Source organism: Barbus barbus (assembly GCF_936440315.1).
Source record: "Barbus barbus genome assembly, chromosome: 40".
Classification (NCBI taxonomy): domain Eukaryota; kingdom Metazoa; phylum Chordata; class Actinopteri; order Cypriniformes; family Cyprinidae; genus Barbus; species Barbus barbus.
Window position 1 is genome coordinate 18,262,721 of NC_136718.1, and position 19,169 is coordinate 18,281,889.

The following is a 19,169-nucleotide window of genomic DNA, read 5'->3' on the forward strand; positions in this document are numbered from 1 at the left end:
CTTTCTCTGACACCAAAAATTATTACATTGTGTATGGGCAAAAAGGTTTTGGTCTCATCTGACCACAAGACACAATTCCAGTTGAAATATAACTCCCGGCAAAGTTCAGGCACTGCAGTTTGTGGTCTATGCTCAGTAATGGCTTCATTTGTGCATCCTTTCCTAAGTGCTTGTTGACACTGACGTGTCATCTAACAGCTGATTTTCATGTGTGGAATTCTGAGCTTATGACCCCTGGATTCCTCTACGCCTCTCTCATCGTGTTCCTCACTCAGTGTGGGGGCAAAATCCCCATGCATAATTTTCTGGCAAATCTGAAGTTGTTCCAGACTTCTGAACCGTTTTGATTTTAGCCATTGTGCTTAGCGGTATTTTCAACTGTTTATGTATTCTTTTATATCTGTTACCTGATCTGAGCAGTTCAACAATCATCTGTCACTTCTCTGCTGAAAGCTCTGCGGTTTTACCCATGGTGATGGACAAAGGTATTTTACATGCGTGCAAACTCATATTTATACCCTAGGGAAACTAGAATTGGAGAAAGGCAGCAATACAGTTCTTGGAAATGGAGACCAACTGTAAAGCATAGGATTTCATAACAGCCCCCACTTTGTTTGGCTTTAAATATTCTTAGAGAGCGCCAATAGTTCTGGAACCTATGTTTTGGATGTGCAATAAAATACTTGCAGTGTATTGTATTTAAATAAGGCTACTGAAATACAATAATGGACACCAATTACATTTCTTCATTCTATGTCCACAGGCTGGTCAAGCACCTGAAGGACTCTTGAAATGCAAAGAAACTTTCCCTCTCCTTCCCTCTGTTTGGGCTCAGGCTTTTGGGGACGAAACAGTTCTCCCTGTCATTTCGTCCTCCATCAGCGGAAGTTGTGGCTTTGCACTTCTCTCTCCTCATCACTCTCTCAGTATAAAGAGCTCCAGATGGAGCAGCCCAGCAGCAGCTGCTAATTGAATGGCACATAAAACAATTTTGCCATTGTCTCAGGAAGTAACCAAATCAACAGCACATTTATGACCACTGATGACCAGTTAACATACAGAGAGCCAGAGAGAGAGAGAGAAGCTAATTAGCTGGGCTTACAAAAACACTCATGATATCCTGGAGAGAGAGTGAGAGGTTGGTATTTTGTCTGTGGTTATGGTAGGTAGGAGGTTTTACTCCAGACTTAATGAGGCTGAGATAGGGAGGCCATGACTGGAGAGAAATGTAATGGCTGCCTGTTTGGAAGCACCTGGATTAACACTACATTAATGTCCTGAGGTTTCTTAGCTGAAGCATAAGACATAAAAGTCCAGATGGATAGTCAAGTGTACAGCACACATGTACATAAACCACATGCACTCAACAATAAACACATACAGATTTACATTTTGCAACTCCCATTGAACTTACATGAACACAAGCAAAGGTCAAGCATATTGCTTTAATATTAGATCAAAGAAAAACACATTTTTACATTTTTAAAAGTTAAAAAAACTTAAACAGAAACCCATATTTATATGGTCAATTACATGTGCACGCTCTTGCCCCTTGGCACTGTGTTTCAGAGTGGCATGTGTGTATATAATGATTGTCGTTGCCTGACCATTCACCAACTTAGTTAAATAACCGTTGGTAGAGAAGCTGATTAAAGGGAGTAACAATCTGTTTCTGATTGTAAGCTCCAGCAGTACAATAAAAATCAAAAGGTCTTAAGATGTTATTAACAGATAAAGATATTCTTTGAGTATTTTGCACTTACTTCCAGTAGTTGAGAGGAGTGTCTGAGAGAGAATAAGCTGATAGACATTCAATTAATGCTGTTCTTTTAAACCTCCTTTTTATCAAAGAATTTGCAGGGAAAAAAGTATCACGGTTTCCACAAAAATATTATAAGCAGCACTTGATATGCTCCTCATACTGTCACTCACTCAAATATTGTGGCTGCTTAGGATTTAGTTAATATCCAATTAACATTTAATACATTAAACTTATAAGATACATTTTACATGTAAAACTATTAAATTTAAACGTGTCTTAATTTGCCTAGAAAGCAATATAGAAGGACATTATATGCGAGATAAACAAAGGCTGCAAATTACTGTACAGTTTCCCATCTTAAACTACTGTTCAAAATGTTTTTTGAAAGAAATGAATATCTTGATTCAGCAAGGATGCACAAAATTAATAAAATGTGACAATTGTGAATCCTGTAAGGGAAGAAATGTTTTACGGTTTCCACAAAACTGTTTTCAGTGATAGCGATAAAAGTTTCTTGAGCAGCAAATCAGCATATCAGAATGATTTCTGAAGGATCATGTGACACTGAAGACTGGAGTAATGATGCTGAAAATTCAGCTTTGACCACAGGAATAAATTACATTTTAAAATAAATACAAAAAAGCAAAACTGTTCTTTTAAACTGTAATAATATTTCATAATAGTGTTGCTTTTACTATATTTTTATCAAATAAACTGTTTTAGTAAGCATAAGAGACTTTTTTCAAAAACAAAATAATCTTAGATACCCCAAACTTTTAAAGTGCAATGTGTGTGTGTTTTATATATAGGAGAGGCGGTCCGAGGAGGAAGTGTGCTGGAGGCCAAAGAGGATCGTTCGCCCCACACACTACGACCTCATCATGAAAGCTTTTTAACTATTGACTCATTTATTACACACACAAAATCAACAGCTCAGTATCACAGCACATACACACCCCAGACCAGTACTCCCATCCTTTCTTTCTGTCTCTTTCTAACTTTCTCTCATACACATCATCTTCCCCCTTTCTCCTCCTCCCTCTCCATCTGTCTGCAAGGAAGACATCTCTATCTTCCTCTGATAAGTGGAGAGGGAAGCGGTGGTGATAATTTATGACATCTCGAGACATGAGAACATTCTCTCAGACAGTTGTCCCCATGGTAATGTGAATACTTAGGGAATACTACGGGAACTCAGAGCAAAACACTTGTGAAAGATAATTGAGATCAAGTAGGAAAAAAGTACGAGAAAAAATAGCAGGAGCTGGTGATAGAGCGATAGGATGGAGGAATAAGCTGATGCCTTCATTCCTTAATGAATCACATTTATGGCATTTCATTTGCTGATAGCAGCAGTAACTCCTACCTTTTCAGACTTCGTTACGCAGAAAACATGGGACGGCGAACCTTTGTAGTGTGAGCGTTATGACCACAGCCAGGCCGGAGGTTATTTATTGGCCGACGGAGGAGAGGAAAGGGGGAGAGGGAGAGCAAGGGATGAGGAAAGAGAGGAATGAGTGAGTGTGTGATCGGCTGCGGCCTTATTAGTGTGATTTACAACAGAGCCGCATTAGTTCAGCTTCATAAGAGCCCTAACCCACAAACATACTCACACTCACACACACACACACACACACAGAGACAATTACATACATGAAAAACATCATTACCCACTGTAAGTCTGAGTCCAACATTATGGAATTCATTACTTTACTGTTTTAAGGCTGAATAAATTAAGCACACAGAGGAAAGCAAATCTTGAGAAATGTTTCTCACGAACCTTAATGACACAGCATGTTTTAATCTGACTCTCTGAAGGGGGAAACATGGCACAGTATTGAACATATTCACACATACAGTCACTCTGTGAGTACTTTGGGCAGTGTAAATATGGCCATTTGTGGGTTGGTGTGAAAGAAAAAGCCAAAGGATGAATGGAAAGACAGTGACAGAGAAAGAGAGAGAGGAAAAGTGTGTGCGAGCTGTTTTCATGCTCATGTTCTAAAAGGCATCAGGCGCTAATAAAGAGCTCAGAGTGAGCGGTTGGTGTTTAACATCTGTAAAAGCTATCAAGAAACAAAGAGGTGGTCTTTGACTCTCACTCGCTTGCTTGCTCTCTCTCGTTCTGTTTTATTTAATTTTTCGGCTCATATTGGCTTCTCATTTGCCAAAGCATTTACAGACTGTGAAAACCATGAAGAAAATGAGCAAAAGCAAGAAAAATGAAATGACCTCCACAAACCACTCAGTCAGGTCATTGCTGTTATAAGGTACATTTTCATGTCTCCATCATATATGGTCTAGTACAGGGGTTTTCAGACTTTTTGATGCCATGGACCCCCAAAATGATGATCCTCTTGCATGGCATATAAACAGGAATTAATACTTTCATTCAGCAAGGTGGCATTACATCGATCAAAAGTGACAGTAAAGACATTTATAATGTTACAAAAATTATATTATTTCAAATAAATGCTGTTCTTTTGAACTTTCTATTAATCAAAGAATTCTAACAAAATATGTATCACACTTACACAAAAATATTAAGCAGCACAAATATTTTTTATATTATTAATAATAATAAAAAAATCTTTCTTGAGCACCAAATCAGCATATTAACGGCTGATTGGCAAGTAATGGCTGCAGAAAATTCTACTGTCATCTCAGGAATAAATTACATTTTAAATACTAAAAATAAAAAGAACAGTTGTTTTGAATTACAATAATATTTCATAATAACACTGTTTATTTTTTATCAAAAATGCATCCTTGCTGAACATAAGAGAGGTGCGTATGTGCATTTATTAAAGAATTCGGGGGCCGTTGAATGCTTGAATCTGATTGGTTGACGAACGTTCTAAGGTGTGCAATTATTTTCAGGGAAATGCATGGCGAACATAGTTCGAATTAAATGAATGAACAGTGAATGACAATTAATGGCCTTTGGCAAGCACCCACTAATGACAAAATAAGTAGTCGTTAGGAAGCAAAATGAAACAATAATAATAATACTGTAAAATTTGGTAACTTCTATATTAATAATAATAATTTCACTCTTTTTGCTTGAGCAGTTGTTACCCTTTTTGCCCTGTTCACAGGTGCTTGTCTCAAATTCACCTTCGGTATAATTTCCATCTAGTCGATGTCCAGATTAAAAATGTTTCAACAACATTTGCATTTTTCATAAATGTGAGGGTCAGAATTGTAATTTTTAGGTGAACTATTCCATATTCCTTCTTCCTGACACACACAGACAATTGTGCTCCTTCCTTGTCACTCTGAACCCTCTCGAGTCTTTCAGCAAGAATCTCAAATGTCACACACACTCAAACACACTCATAAGTCTGACTGTGAGGTCAACAACCACATTAACACACACACACACACCGCTGTGAGTGTCTCAGTGACATCAGATATAAAGAGCAGCGTATCATCTTTGCTCCATGAAAGCGGCACTCACTCCATGCTATCAGCCCCGTCACTCTGACTCGCCTATGTGCGATAACTCTACGCTTGAAAGTCTCCAGACAGCTCTGAAACATATGTATGTCACCCCTATTTTATCTTTATGTGATGGGATGCCAGGAGATGTCATCCATTATCACATACACACAAAACGAGACCATATCATTGCACTGCTGGTTTCTGTCACAAACACACATTCAGAAGAAAACAGCTAAGTGTTACATAGATGATTACTTTCTACAGAATATGTTAAAGTTACCTGGTTCTCACTGGGTGAATCACTGATACTACATGTTTAGGTATATGACTATGTTAATTGTGTTCTATTCTCACCAAGATATTTAGTGGGTTATTTGTGGGTCAGCTGCTCCATATTGTTCCCACACAGGATTTTAAGGAAAACCACAGTGTTTGCATAAGTGTGTTTTCTCTCTCTCCTTCCCTTTCTTCATATCTGACATGGTTCTTTTAGTCTCCTATAGACAAGTAGAGAGATTTCATTGAAGCAGAGACGGAGGGGAATGAATAAGTGATTAAATGGGGCGCCTGAGAAGCTCAAATTGTGTATTTTTGTGCAGCAGAAGTTGTCCTTATTGTTAATGTGGAAAACAGTAGTTCTCTTGCTTTATCTATTTGTAAACACACACACAGCAAAGTAATGCACGTGACTCTGGCACAGTATTTGTCTGTATAGTAAACTAATAAGAATGGATCTTTGAAGATAAATAATCAGGTGGAATTTGTCAAGTGGACTGAAACTCCTACATCTGAAGGTCATGAACAGTCATCTTTCATACTTTTATTGATGTTCTCAAGTATTTAGACCCTTTGAGGAACCTGTTAAAATTCTGCATATGTTCTAGAACTTTTACAATCTGAAAATCCTCTGAACCTTGATGACCGACTTGATGTGTATTAAATAAAAAGGATTAGTTCACACAAAAAGTTCTGTCAGTTATTCACCCTCATATTAAACCCTTGTTACTTTCTTTTTTTTTCATACAACTAATATGAATGAGGACGGATGCTGTCAAACTGCCATAAAACACCATAAAAGAGTCCATATGACTCTTGAGCCAGTCTTCTGAAGCATTAATATTAATCATTAATATTCACTAAAAGTCATACCCTCCACAGTAGCTCTTAAATTTCATTTGTGTTCACACATTTAAATACATCCCAGACTCGTTGGAAAAAAACGTGCCTGTGATGCATAGGTTGTGCTCCACATCACAAGTACAATGATGTACTAGGGGGGCTACTGAGCAAGTTTACTACATCAAAAAAGCCATACATATAGAGCCGGTTATGTAATGAAACATCAAAATGCATTACAAATCATGTAAGTGTAAGTGTGTCGGTCAGAACATTATTGTGCAAGGAACCACATGAAGATAAGCCTTTATTAATCAATAATCTGCTCCTCTAAACAATTTGTGAAAAGGAATAAACGTTTGTGTTTAACTGCCACTATTATTAATTTCAGCTGGAAACCGCAAAATATTTCATAATTTGTATGCATATTAGCTATGTTTCTGGAGTCTTGCAAAAATGTACAGTGTGTACATTAATGTTTTTCTAATGAACCTAGGTTGTTTAAATATATCAATACATCAAGATGCATCATGCCAAATTTGAAGTAATTCTATATGGATACCCTCATTTACATGCTAAATTTTAAAATCTGGAAGTGTAAATCAGATTTTAAACCTATGGTGAAAGAAGTAACTTCATAATTAAAGAAAAAAAAGAAAAAAAATATATCCATCATGAAAAACTCATGAATAAAGGTGGATGGAAATGTGACTTGTGTGGCTGTTTCTTTGATTTTTTTCTCTTCAAACTACTAATTTCAAGAGATATTACAATCTGATACATCTGATTGGATTACTTATAAAACAGTGGAAAGGATTTTTATATATAAACGTTCTCCATCAATACACACACACAGAGGCAGGCACACACATTCCTGTTTTGTAACTGCGAAAAGCCTGCATTTCCCTTTTTAAGATTTTAATTGCATCCACAGGGAAAAGACTTCTTTTGACACGTTAGCGTTTCTATTCTAAACCAGAGAGGGGGGGAGAGAGGTGGCATTTGTTAAATGGCACAATGCCTGTGTTACCACGTTTATACATCAAAATAACCAGGCACATTATAAAGTGGAACAGTGACCACATAAAGACACCAGAAATGTGCAGTAAAGAGAGGGCTATTATGGATTTCATTAGTAAAAAATCTCATGCACCCACTTACCCATACAGTACGCACATACAGACATGCAGTGAAAAAAGAACCGTGAAGCCAGAACTAAATGGCACACAGTAAGGATGTGTGTTGTGATACATCTATCAAACTTTTCGTGAGCACACAGATGGCCTTCAAAAAAAAAAGTGTGTGGCTATTACCAGCAAACTTCTTTTGAAATGGTTAGAAGTTTTCTACAAAGTTTGGAGTTTAAAGGTAGATTATTAGTTAATACTGAAAAGTTCAAAATTAATTTATTAATACATATACTACACAGTCAAAAATTTGCAATAATTAAGATTTGTCCATAAGCTCACCAAGGCTGCATATATTTAATTAAAATATAGTAAAAAAAAATTAACATTGTGAAATATTATTACAATTAATAAAAACTTTTTTTTATTTTAATGTAGCTTAAAATGTAATTTATTCCTGTGATGGCAAAGCTGAACTTTCAGTAGCCACTACTCCAGTCTTCATTGTCACATAATCCTTCAGAAATCATTCTATATGCTGATTTAGTGCTCAAGTAAAAATTCTTATTATTTTCAATGTTTCAATGTCGTGCTGATTAATATTTTTGTGGAAACTGATATACTACCACTTAAATGTTTGGGGTGAATATATTCATATATATATGAAATATATATTATATATAATATATATTATATATATGAAAATATTCAAAATAAAGAAAAAAAAAAGTTGCTTTTATTCAGCAAGGGCACACCGATAATAAGAATCATTATGAATAATTGAGCACCAATAATAATTTATGATAATTGAGCACCAAATCAGCATCAAAAAATATTTTTAATTATTCCAAACTTTTGACCGATAGTGTATATGCATACTCTAAACATACAGTGGGTCCAAAAGTCTATGTCCAGTGAGTGACCACAGTTTTTCTCCCTTTTAAAGGTGAAAATATTTATTTAGTATAAAAGGTATTGTACAATAAAGAATATAAGCAATATTACATTTTAGCATTTTCTGTCTCAAAGGTCAGATTTCTTTTGTTTTCACTACAGTACACAATATTCTACTTTTAATATCTTATATGCTAACAATATAATCTGTAATCATTTTTTATTAATGTTTTTAAAGCATTTTTAACTAAAGTCAAGTTATATTTATTTATTAATACAGATTGTGTCATGCTGTAAAGCAGCTCTAAAAAACAGGACAAAAGTTAAAAAAAATCAGTTGAAGTCAGTTCATTGTTGATTGAATTCTGTTTAACAACTGTGTAAAGTTCCTCAATTATGGAACAAGTTTAAGTCATTGATAAAGCGTAGGGAGTGTCACCCACTGTCACTCCCCTCTAATGGCTTTACCATCTCAGTTATGCCAGGAAAGACCACACACCCCTTCAAACAAAATGCTCATAGGCACTGACACATTCACAACTAAATTCCATAATCTTTATCATTTCTATTTTAAAAGGAGAATTAGGGAGAGATTAGATACAGGACTGAAGGTGCCAATGAAGCTCAAAAGCTTCCAGACAATTCTTCTACAACAAAACCAGATTAAAGCCCAAAAATGACATCATTTGGCCTGTACTGGTTTCAACATTATTATTTTTTCTTTCTTTTTGTCATCTGCAAATCATCTACAATTACCCTCAATGCACCCACCAGATTACCATTATCACTATTACAACATTCCCCTCTGCTGCCTGGAGACAGAAACAATCCTCTAACCTCCAGTCTGCTCCAGTACTTTGGGCACAGGGGGGAGCTGATGCTATTAGCTGAACGCTTCACAGAAAGAGTTTACAAACTCTACAACTAATTCTACAGAGGTTGTCTACTTTATTGAACATATTATGTACCATAATTTATTGTTTGGAAATTAGGTTGGAAATCGGAAATATAACTTTATTGAACATATTAATAAATGTTCATTTCCAACCTATCCAACCTAATTTCCGAACTATTGCTTAAAGGGTTAGTTCACCCAAAAATGAAAATTCTGTCATTAATTACTCACCCTCATGTCGTTTCAAACCCGTAAGACCTTCATTCATCTCCCAAACACAGATTAAGATATTTTTGATGGAATCTGAGAGCTGTCTGACCCTGCAGACAGCAATACAACTGAAATGTTCCCAGGTCCAGAAACGTAGCAAGGAGATCAGTAAAATAATCCATGTGACATCAGGGGTTCAACCATAATTTTACAAAGCTACGAAAATACTTTTTGTGCGCAAAAGAAAAAACTACTTTATTTGTTTATTCGTCACGCAGATGTGTTGTTTTCCTTCAGATCAAATCACAACAACATAGGAAACCTATCCGGCGTGATGCAGCCGACACAGAAGAGCATACGCTGTTTACGTCCAGCGGATACTTTCCAAAATGGCGCTAGGGTGACGCAGAGGAAACGAAGGTCTTACGGGTCTGAAACAACATGAGGGTGAGTAATTAATGACAAAATATTCATTTTTGGGTGAACTAACCCATTAAATTACTATATTTCTTGTTTAAAATGAACCCAAAATAGGTTGGAAATTGATATTTATTCATATGTTCAATAAATTAACATTTAATAATAAGTTGAATAAATAATAAACATTTTTAGATTTTTTATTAAATGTTCACCTTCTGATTATTGCTGATGCCTCTAGTAAGTATGTGTCTGATTTTTAATTTACAACCTATTTTGGGTTCATTTTCAGCAAGAAATATAGTCAATTTTAACCAATAACTAACAACCCAGTCACTGGGTATATAGTAATCAAATGTATATAGTAAAAGTAATAAGATAATTGTAAAACATGCACATACACACATCTATATTTAAAAAAAAGTAAAATGAACAACCCTGACACACTGAGCAAAATAAAACCTAAGCCAGTCAATAAAATGCATTTATCCTTCCTTTTCAGCCCAAATTATTGATCCTGTAGTTCATTTTAATAATTTGTGATGTTTGTATGATAAACAATTTTGATAATGAGTTATGTCAAAGTCCTATGTAGACCCCGAATCAAACCCAACTGAGAACCACAGCTGTAATATTCTACAAAATAACGCATTTGATTCAGTTCAGATCCTAAACTCAATCCCAGGACCAGTTAGTTCTCCATTTCTGATGTATTCTTCAGCAGAGATGGACAGCTGTCGATTGGTTTGCTGACACTGTAAAATGTGAACAGATATTTATGATGCTGTCTACAGGTATCTCATCAATACCCTCCCCATAAAGTCAGCAGCTCAGAAATGTTTTCATATTTTCCATTGTGTATGCATATGACTGGTCTCTTCCTCTCAATAAACCAGACCCTGCTGGACCACTGCAGCCAGACCATATTCGCACAGGAATCATATAACATACTACACTATCACAGACAATAAGAATGAGATAAAGAGAAGAGACTGTCTATGCGTGTATCCATGAGAGAATAAAACAAATATTTGGTCATCTGTAGTCTGGACAAACATTAGCCTTTAAAAGATTAGTTCCTAAAATGGTAATTCAATTTAAAAAAAATTTAAAAGTTTTTACTCATGTCATTTCCAGACCTGTGTGACTTTCTTTATTCTGTGTAAATACAAACAGAAATATTTTGCAGAATGTTCTAGTCAATCTATACCTGTTGAGAAGGAATGACCAATCAGGTCACGGGCTACCATATACGTCAGTAACTTTCAGTTCAGGTTGAGTCGACGTAACGTATAGGGTTCTCCAGAATACGGACTGAATTTAACTTTGCTTGATTGAAGATATATGTGTCCAAGTTGTGCGTTAATGACAACATGTAAGTTCATTTATGATTGCCCTTTACTAAAGGTGTCCTATGATGCATAATTAATAAGATGTTGTGAGTTCGTTCGGGAACATAAGTGAGGACGCTAAACCCAGCGCCTAAGATGTTTATTCACCTCACGATATATTTACTATACTTGGATTCAGTGTTCAAATGAACATAACTGATTGATATTTACATTGTGTATAGATGTAGATTTAATGTTGTATATTCCCGTTCTGTAGTTATTCTAGATTACAAGTGCTAGTTAACGGATTGTGTGATGACGCAGCAAATAATTCCATTTATGAGCGTCATGCGCCATCTAGCGTTGAGAAGTGGTGTTACTGCCGAGAATTAATATTTACAAGGAGCAGTTAGTGAATAGTACAAATGCCAGTTATTATGCTGAAGTTGTCGATGTTTCTAATTGTTGTTTATTATTGATTGTTTCAGACCACACACACACACGCCTACAGTTACCTTACATATCACTGCTGAAGATTAATATACCAAATAATGCCCAGTGGTCGGGCTGTGCTGTTTCGTGCTGATCACTTGCTGAACTTCAATTAAAGAGTGTTGATTCATATTCATGCCTCCTGTGTTCTGACCGACGCACCAGTGCGAATGCAACTACCCTAAACTAGTGCAATACAGTCCTAAATAACTCAGTTACAAAATTGGTCCTTCGAGCCGGATTGTGTTTACACTGGACAAGAATGCATGAATACCAGTCTCAAGGTGCACGTCCTAAACGTTCAGTCCGTCATCCAGCCTACTTAGAGGAATTTGAAGTTCAGTATCCAAATCAACCTGAGGGTTCTTTGACAGCACAGCAGCCACATGGGCGAGAAGAGTATCGGCGTAGTCACAGTAGGATGGCTCAACAGCAGGATTTCAGCCATTACAGTTCAGATGAGGGATCTGGTAGGAGAACACCTGACTCGATAGAAGCAAGGAGCCCACAAACAGAGCCCTGTTATCTCATCAAAGACCAGTGGAGTGAGAGAGATGAGTATTCCTCACATTCCTTACCTCGGGAATCCAGGGAAAGATTGCACGACCTTGAAAGAGAGAACAGACAGCTTCGACAATCACAGCAATTAATGAAGGAGGAAATCAGACAACTGTTAGAAATGCAGAAAGGTATACAAGAAATGCTAACGAAAACCCAGCCAAGTCAAGTTCCTCCACTTCCTGAGCAACAGCCTATAGCTCCATCACTTCCAATACCCTCACCTAGAACCATCTACAGAGAGCCAAAAAGACCTGATCTTCGACCAAACCCTCGAGTCCATCCAGTACCAGCTCCACGTAAACTTCCTACCCCACATAGTAGAGAACCTGTTGATGCTACAGATATTGAAGTTCGCCTTTCTCCACCACCTGCCCAAAGTTATTACCCTGACAGCTTTGCTACTCAAGTTCCTTCCTCCACTCCTTTGATTCCTGTTGTTTCTTCCCGTTCCCAAACTCATGGGTCACCAGCCAACCCTAGGGAAATGCAGACAAGTATAACCAGACAGGAGGTAACCTACAGGGGCCCACAGCCAACCATACCTGATTTCACTCATCGAGATCCAGGTGAATTTACCCGCCTAAAGTTAGCCTTGAACAACTTGTTGCCAGAAGATGCAACTGAACTATTCAAATACCAGGTGCTAATTGATCATCTGAAATTAATGGAAGCACGCCTGATAGCAGACTCGTTCCTGAACTCACCTACCCCATATACAGACACTATGGAGGCGTTAACTGATAGATACGGGCGTCCTCATCAATTGGCCCTGAACAAGATAGCAGCTGTTATGGACTCCCTAGATATCCAGTCTGGTGATACAAGGAGCTTTGAGTCATTTGCGCTCCAAGTCCAAGCACTGGTAGGTCTCCTTAAGACTCTGGGCACAGAGGGAGAAGTTGAACTACTCTGCGGTTCCCATGTAGCACGACTTCTCACTAAATTACCTCCTGAACTACGTGCAGCCTTTAGAAGGAGTGTAAGCAATGAACCTGGTGCTGTTTACACACTAATTGATTTGGCGAAGTGGCTGAAGTTTGAGTCGTGGTGCCAAGACCATGAGAATTTTGGTGGGAACAAAACCCAGCGAGACCGAGTCGGACCCAAAGTGGAATCCAGCAGAGACCACAGATTTAAACCCAGATCGGCTACAATCCTTCACGGTGCAGATCAGCCAACTGCAGCTCAGATGGTACGACATCCAGCAAAGAAATATGAGAAGAGCAAAGCTTTCTGTCCATACTGCGATAACAGAGATCATTATTTGAGCCAGTGCTCTTCATTCCAAGCACTTACTAAAGACCAAATCACAGATTGGATAAAGACTAACAACAGATGCTGGAAATGTGCACGTTCTCATAGATCTGCGCAGTGTACCCTGAAGAAGCCCTGCCACATCTGCAACGGCAAGCACCTACAGATCCTACATGATGTCAACACTAAGACAGCGAATGAGGGCACATGTCTGGTGAGTGCTACAACTAAACCAATATATCTGGATAGACCTCCAAGCTGTAAACGAGTCCTTTTGAAGGTGGTCAGAGTCATCCTGCATCATGATGGTCAGAGTTTGGACACGTATGCGGTGCTTGATGATGGCTCTGAACGCACAATCCTCCTTTCATCAGCGGCCCAGAAACTAGGACTTACCGGCAAGGCAGAAGACTTGGCGTTGAGAACAATCAGGCATGACCTTACTACACTTAAAGGAACAGCAGTGTCTTTCAGAATCTCAACACCGTCCCAACCGCATAAGAGGTATCGCATTCAGAAAGCATTTACGGCTGAACCCCTAAGCCTAGCAGAGTACTCTTATCCTGTAACAACTTTGCAACAGAAATACAGCCATTTGAGGGGCCTCCCTCTCCAGCCCATCCATAAGGCTTGTCCATTGCTGTTGATCGGAGCAGACCATCCACATCTTATTACCCCTATAGAGCCAGTCCGCCTTGGCCCACCAGGGGGCCCGGCAGCGGTTAAGACAAGATTGGGATGGGCGCTGCAAGGCCCGGCGCGTGTGCTGGAGGTAACGCTTAACACTCAACAGTGTCTACATGCCACCTTCAGTCCCTCACAGACAGAGCTGTTCCGAAACGTGGAAAGGCTTTGGCAGGCAGATGTAATTCCTATCAAATCAGAAAGAGAGGTCACACGGTCGAAGCAAGACCAAGAAGCTATGCATCTTCTCCAAACTCAAACCACAAGAGTACTAGTTGACGGAGTGAAACGGTATGCCACCCCCTTACTGCGCAAGAAAGACATGCCGCTTCTTCAGGCCACCAAAGATGCAGTGCTGTCAAATTTAAGAAACACTGAAAGGAGCCTTGAAAGGGATCCTGTCAAAGCCACGGCATACAAGGAAGAAATAAACAAACTTGAAGACGCTGGATATGCCGTGAAACTTTCTCCTGGAGAAGTCAGCAAAGAGGGTGAGTCATGGTTCCTACCCCACCACCTTGTCCAACATAATGGCAAGAACCGTGTAGTCTTTAACTGCTCTTTCCAGTTTCAAGGCCAAGTTCTGAACGACTACCTGCTGCCTGGTCCAGCCCTAGGTCCATCCTTACTAGGCGTCCTCCTACGCTTCCGTGAGCACATGGTTGCAGTGAGCGGTGACATCAAAGGAATGTTTCACCAGGTCCGCCTTTTACCTAATGATAAACATCTCCTTCGCTTTGTGTGGCGCGACCTAGACAGGAACAGGCTTCCAGACATATTTGAATGGCAGGTATTGCCCTTTGGTACAACATGTAGCCCGTGTTGTGCCATTTATGCGGTGCAGCGGCATGTTATGGATCACACAGAACCTGAAGATGAGGTAAGATCCACAGTAGAGAGGAACTTTTATGTGGATAATTGCCTGCGGAGTCTTCCATCACCTCAGGATGCTAGACAGTTAGTAGATAAACTGTGTGAACTTCTTGCCACTGGAGGTTTCCAACTTCGCCAGTGGGCAAGTAACGTGCCTAGTGTGATTGAGCACCTGCCATCTGAAGCACGATCTGACAGTACTGAGCTGTGGTTGTCCCAAGACCGAAATGACCCCCAGGAATCCACCCTAGGATTGAGATGGCACTGTCAGTCAGATACATTCGGCTACAAACCCCGCCAAGTAAAGCCAGGACAATGTACTCTGCGATACATCTATAGGGTACTGGCAACCCAGTATGATCCCCTTGGCTTCATCCTTCCGTTCACAACTCGAGCTAAACTGTTAGTCCAAAGACTGTGGGATAAACAACGCGAGTGGGATGACCCCAATTTGCCTGAGGATCTCCTGAAATCCTGGAGAAACTGGGAGGAAGAACTCCCTAACTTGGCCACCATCACCCTGCCTCGTTGTCTTGTGACATCAGATACAGACCAGTCTAAGGTATCCAGACAGATCCATATATTCTGTGATGCTTCTGAGCAGGCGTATGGGTCTGTAGCCTATCTACGAACAGAAGATCACCAAGGCCAAATCCAGCTCACCTTTATTATAGCGAAATCCAGAGTTGCCCCCAAGCGACGACAGACCATTCCCAGACTGGAATTGTGTGCAGCCCTGAATGGTGCTCAGCTGGCGAAACTCCTTGAAACTGAGCTCACTTTGGTAATCAGTAAAGTGGTCATGTGGACAGACTCCACAACTGTCCTTGCGTGGATAAATTCTGAATCCTGTAGATTCAAAGTGTTTGTTGGGACAAGGATATCGGAGATCCAGGAACTGTCTGCCGGATGTACCTGGAGGTATGTGGACTCTCACAGCAACCCAGCGGATGACCTCACTCGAGGTAGAACACTTAAGGAGCTGTCACTACCCAACAGGTGGAGCCAAGGTCCATTGTTTTTACTCAGACCAGAACCTGAATGGCCAGCTACCCCGCTTCTACAAGTTCCTATGGATAAAGATGAACAACGAAAGGGAATTTTCTGTGGCATTGGCATAGAAGTTGTTGCCCCAAACATTCCTGAACCTGCTAACTGTCCTTCCTGGAGTGAGATGATTGAAGCAACAGTTCAAATATATAAACATTCTGAACAACCATCAGCAGCAGATTACCAGGCTGCAGAAATGCTCATCTTCCAGAAATCACAAATTGACAGTTTCCCTGAGGAGTACAAACTGCTCAAAGCGAAAAGACCCATACCCTCAAACAGTCGGCTGTTAACCTTGGCACCAGAATATGATGAGTCCTGCCAGGTTATTCGAGTTGGTGGTCGCCTGCGTCGTGCAGAAGGATTGGAGACATCAGCAATCCACCCCATAGTGCTGGATCCTCATCACACAGTCACTAAGCTACTAATAAAGGACTATGACAACAAGCTCTGCCACCCAGGACCAGAAAGAATATTTGCAGAAATAAGGAGAAGCTTCTGGGTATTAAGAGGTCGGGAAGCTATTCGTAGGCAGCAACATTTATGCAAAGAATGTAAGAAGTGGAAGGCCAAACCAATCATTCCAAAAATGGCAGATCTGCCACCAGCCAGATTGAGACTTAGAAAACCACCTTTCTATAGTACTGGCATGGACTGCTTTGGGCCATTTCAAGTCAAAATTGGCAGGCGGTGTGAGAAAAGATGGGGGATAATCTTTAAGTGCCTTACTACAAGATGTGTTCACCTTGACCTACTTACCTCCATAGACACTGATTCTTTCTTGATGGCCTTGAGGAGGTTTGTGGCCCGTCGTGGTAAGCCTTGTGAGTTGTTTTCAGACCAGGGCACAAACTTTCATGGTGGAGAAAAGGAACTACGGGATGCCTTTGCATCTCTCAGCCCTCAACTGCAACAACATCTGGCTAAGCAGAAAATATCCTTCCATTTCAACCCACCAAACGCTCCACACTTTGGTGGTGTCTGGGAGCGTGAGATTCGTTCTGTCAAAACCGCCCTTCGTATCACCATTGGCTCACAAACAGTAACTGAGGAGGTCCTCCTGACTGTACTCATAGAAGTGGAAGGGATTCTAAACAGTAAACCGCTGGGGTATACTTCTTCTAATGTTGCAGATTTTGACCCCGTTACGCCCAATTACCTGCTCATGGGGCGGCCTGATAGTTCACTGCCACCAATTGTATACCCAACAACAGAGCTCATGGGGCGGCGGAGATGGAGGCAAAGCCAGGTGCTTACAGATCAGTTCTGGTCGAGCTTTATTCGCCACTACTTACCAACACTCCAAGCTCGTCACAAATGGCATACAGATGTGAGTGACATTTCCCCCGGAACTATTGCCATGCTGGTTGACCCACAATTTCCACGTGCTATGTGGTTAGTGGGTAAAGTAGTTAAGACCTTTCCTGGATCAGACGGTCACATCCGAGCAGTGGAGATCCAGGTTAAGAATAAAACATATACCCGACCAGTAGCCAGACTAATCCCTCTTCCTGCCCTTGAGGAACATGCCAAAGACTCAGAACCCCCTAACTGACTGTTCTATTAAAGGAGCAAATATGCTCAACATATTTGGGGGCGGCGATGTTGAGAAGGAATGACCAATCAGGTCACGGGCTACCATATACGTCAGTAACTTTCAGTTCAGGTTGAGTCGACGTAACGTATAGGGTTCTCCAGAATACGGACTGAATTTAACTTTGCTTGATTGAAGATATATGTGTCCAAGTTGTGCGTTAATGACAACATGTAAGTTCATTTATGATTGCCCTTTACTAAAGGTGTCCTATGATGCATAATTAATAAGATGTTGTGAGTTCGTTCGGGAACATAAGTGAGGACGCTAAACCCAGCGCCTAAGATGTTTATTCACCTCACGATATATTTACTATACTTGGATTCAGTGTTCAAATGAACATAACTGATTGATATTTACATTGTGTATAGATGTAGATTTAATGTTGTATATTCCCGTTCTGTAGTTATTCTAGATTACAAGTGCTAGTTAACGGATTGTGTGATGACGCAGCAAATAATTCCATTTATGAGCGTCATGCGCCATCTAGCGTTGAGAAGTGGTGTTACTGCCGAGAATTAATATTTACAAGGAGCAGTTAGTGAATAGTACAAATGCCAGTTATTATGCTGAAGTTGTCGATGTTTCTAATTGTTGTTTATTATTGATTGTTTCAGACCACACACACACACGCCTACAGTTACCTTACATATCACTGCTGAAGATTAATATACCAAATAATGCCCAGTGGTCGGGCTGTGCTGTTTCGTGCTGATCACTTGCTGAACTTCAATTAAAGAGTGTTGATTCATATTCATGCCTCCTGTGTTCTGACCGACGCACCAGTGCGAATGCAACTACCCTAAACTAGTGCAATACAGTCCTAAATAACTCAGTTACAATACCTTTCTACAATTGCAAAGAATAGGAACTGGAGAGCTCAAGCTTTAGAAAGGCCACAAAAGAACCAAAAAATTATAATAAAAATGGCTTTAGACTGCTTCATTCTAAATCTTCTTAAGACATATGATAGATTTGTGTAAGGACTAGGCCAACAATTAAGTTACTATTCACTAAAAAATCTGCCCTAGCATGGAAGAGCTATGTTCAACTTGTGACCAAATTTCAGTGAAAAGACTTATTCTGTCTGAATGATTCATTTTCACAGATTCAATGTTCCATCCTAGCTATTTACCAACTCACTGAAGGGGAAAATTATCAGTGTATAATTCAATAGTCTGTTTGTCACACAGAACTTATAAGGCAGAGGTCATATGGATAACTTCTATACACTTTAGTGGTGCTTTTGCATTTTTTTTGTAAAGCTTCAACGCTCCAGTCCATTTATTGTGATTGCATGAAAATGTGCAACCAAATTTTACAGAAAAATGAAATTCATACTGTTTTGGAACTATATGAAGGTGAGTAAATGATGACAGATTTGACATTTTCAGGGGGATTATCCCTTGAATCTGATGCTTATGTGTTCTTATGTGATCTCTGCCATGGTTAACAAAACGAACGT

At 39.5% G+C, this 19,169-nt stretch overlaps 1 protein-coding gene across 1 annotated transcript; it reads left to right on the forward strand.

Moving 5' to 3' along the window:
• The first annotated feature begins 11,122 nt into the window (after positions 1-11,122).
• On the forward strand, positions 11,123-18,455 carry LOC306859625 (uncharacterized protein). The gene is made up of 2 exons (XM_079400742.1): positions 11,123-11,240; positions 11,685-18,455. Exon 2 carries the CDS (start codon positions 11,951-11,953, stop codon positions 17,663-17,665), a length of 5,715 nt encoding a protein of 1,904 aa, XP_079256868.1. The 5' UTR covers positions 11,123-11,240; positions 11,685-11,950; the 3' UTR covers positions 17,666-18,455.
• Positions 18,456-19,169: the final 714 nt, after the last annotated feature.

Coding starts and splice junctions, on each gene's coding strand:
- LOC306859625 (XM_079400742.1), top strand. CDS start 11,951: ATGCATGAATACCAGTCTCAAGGTGCACGTCCTAAACGTTCAGTCCGT.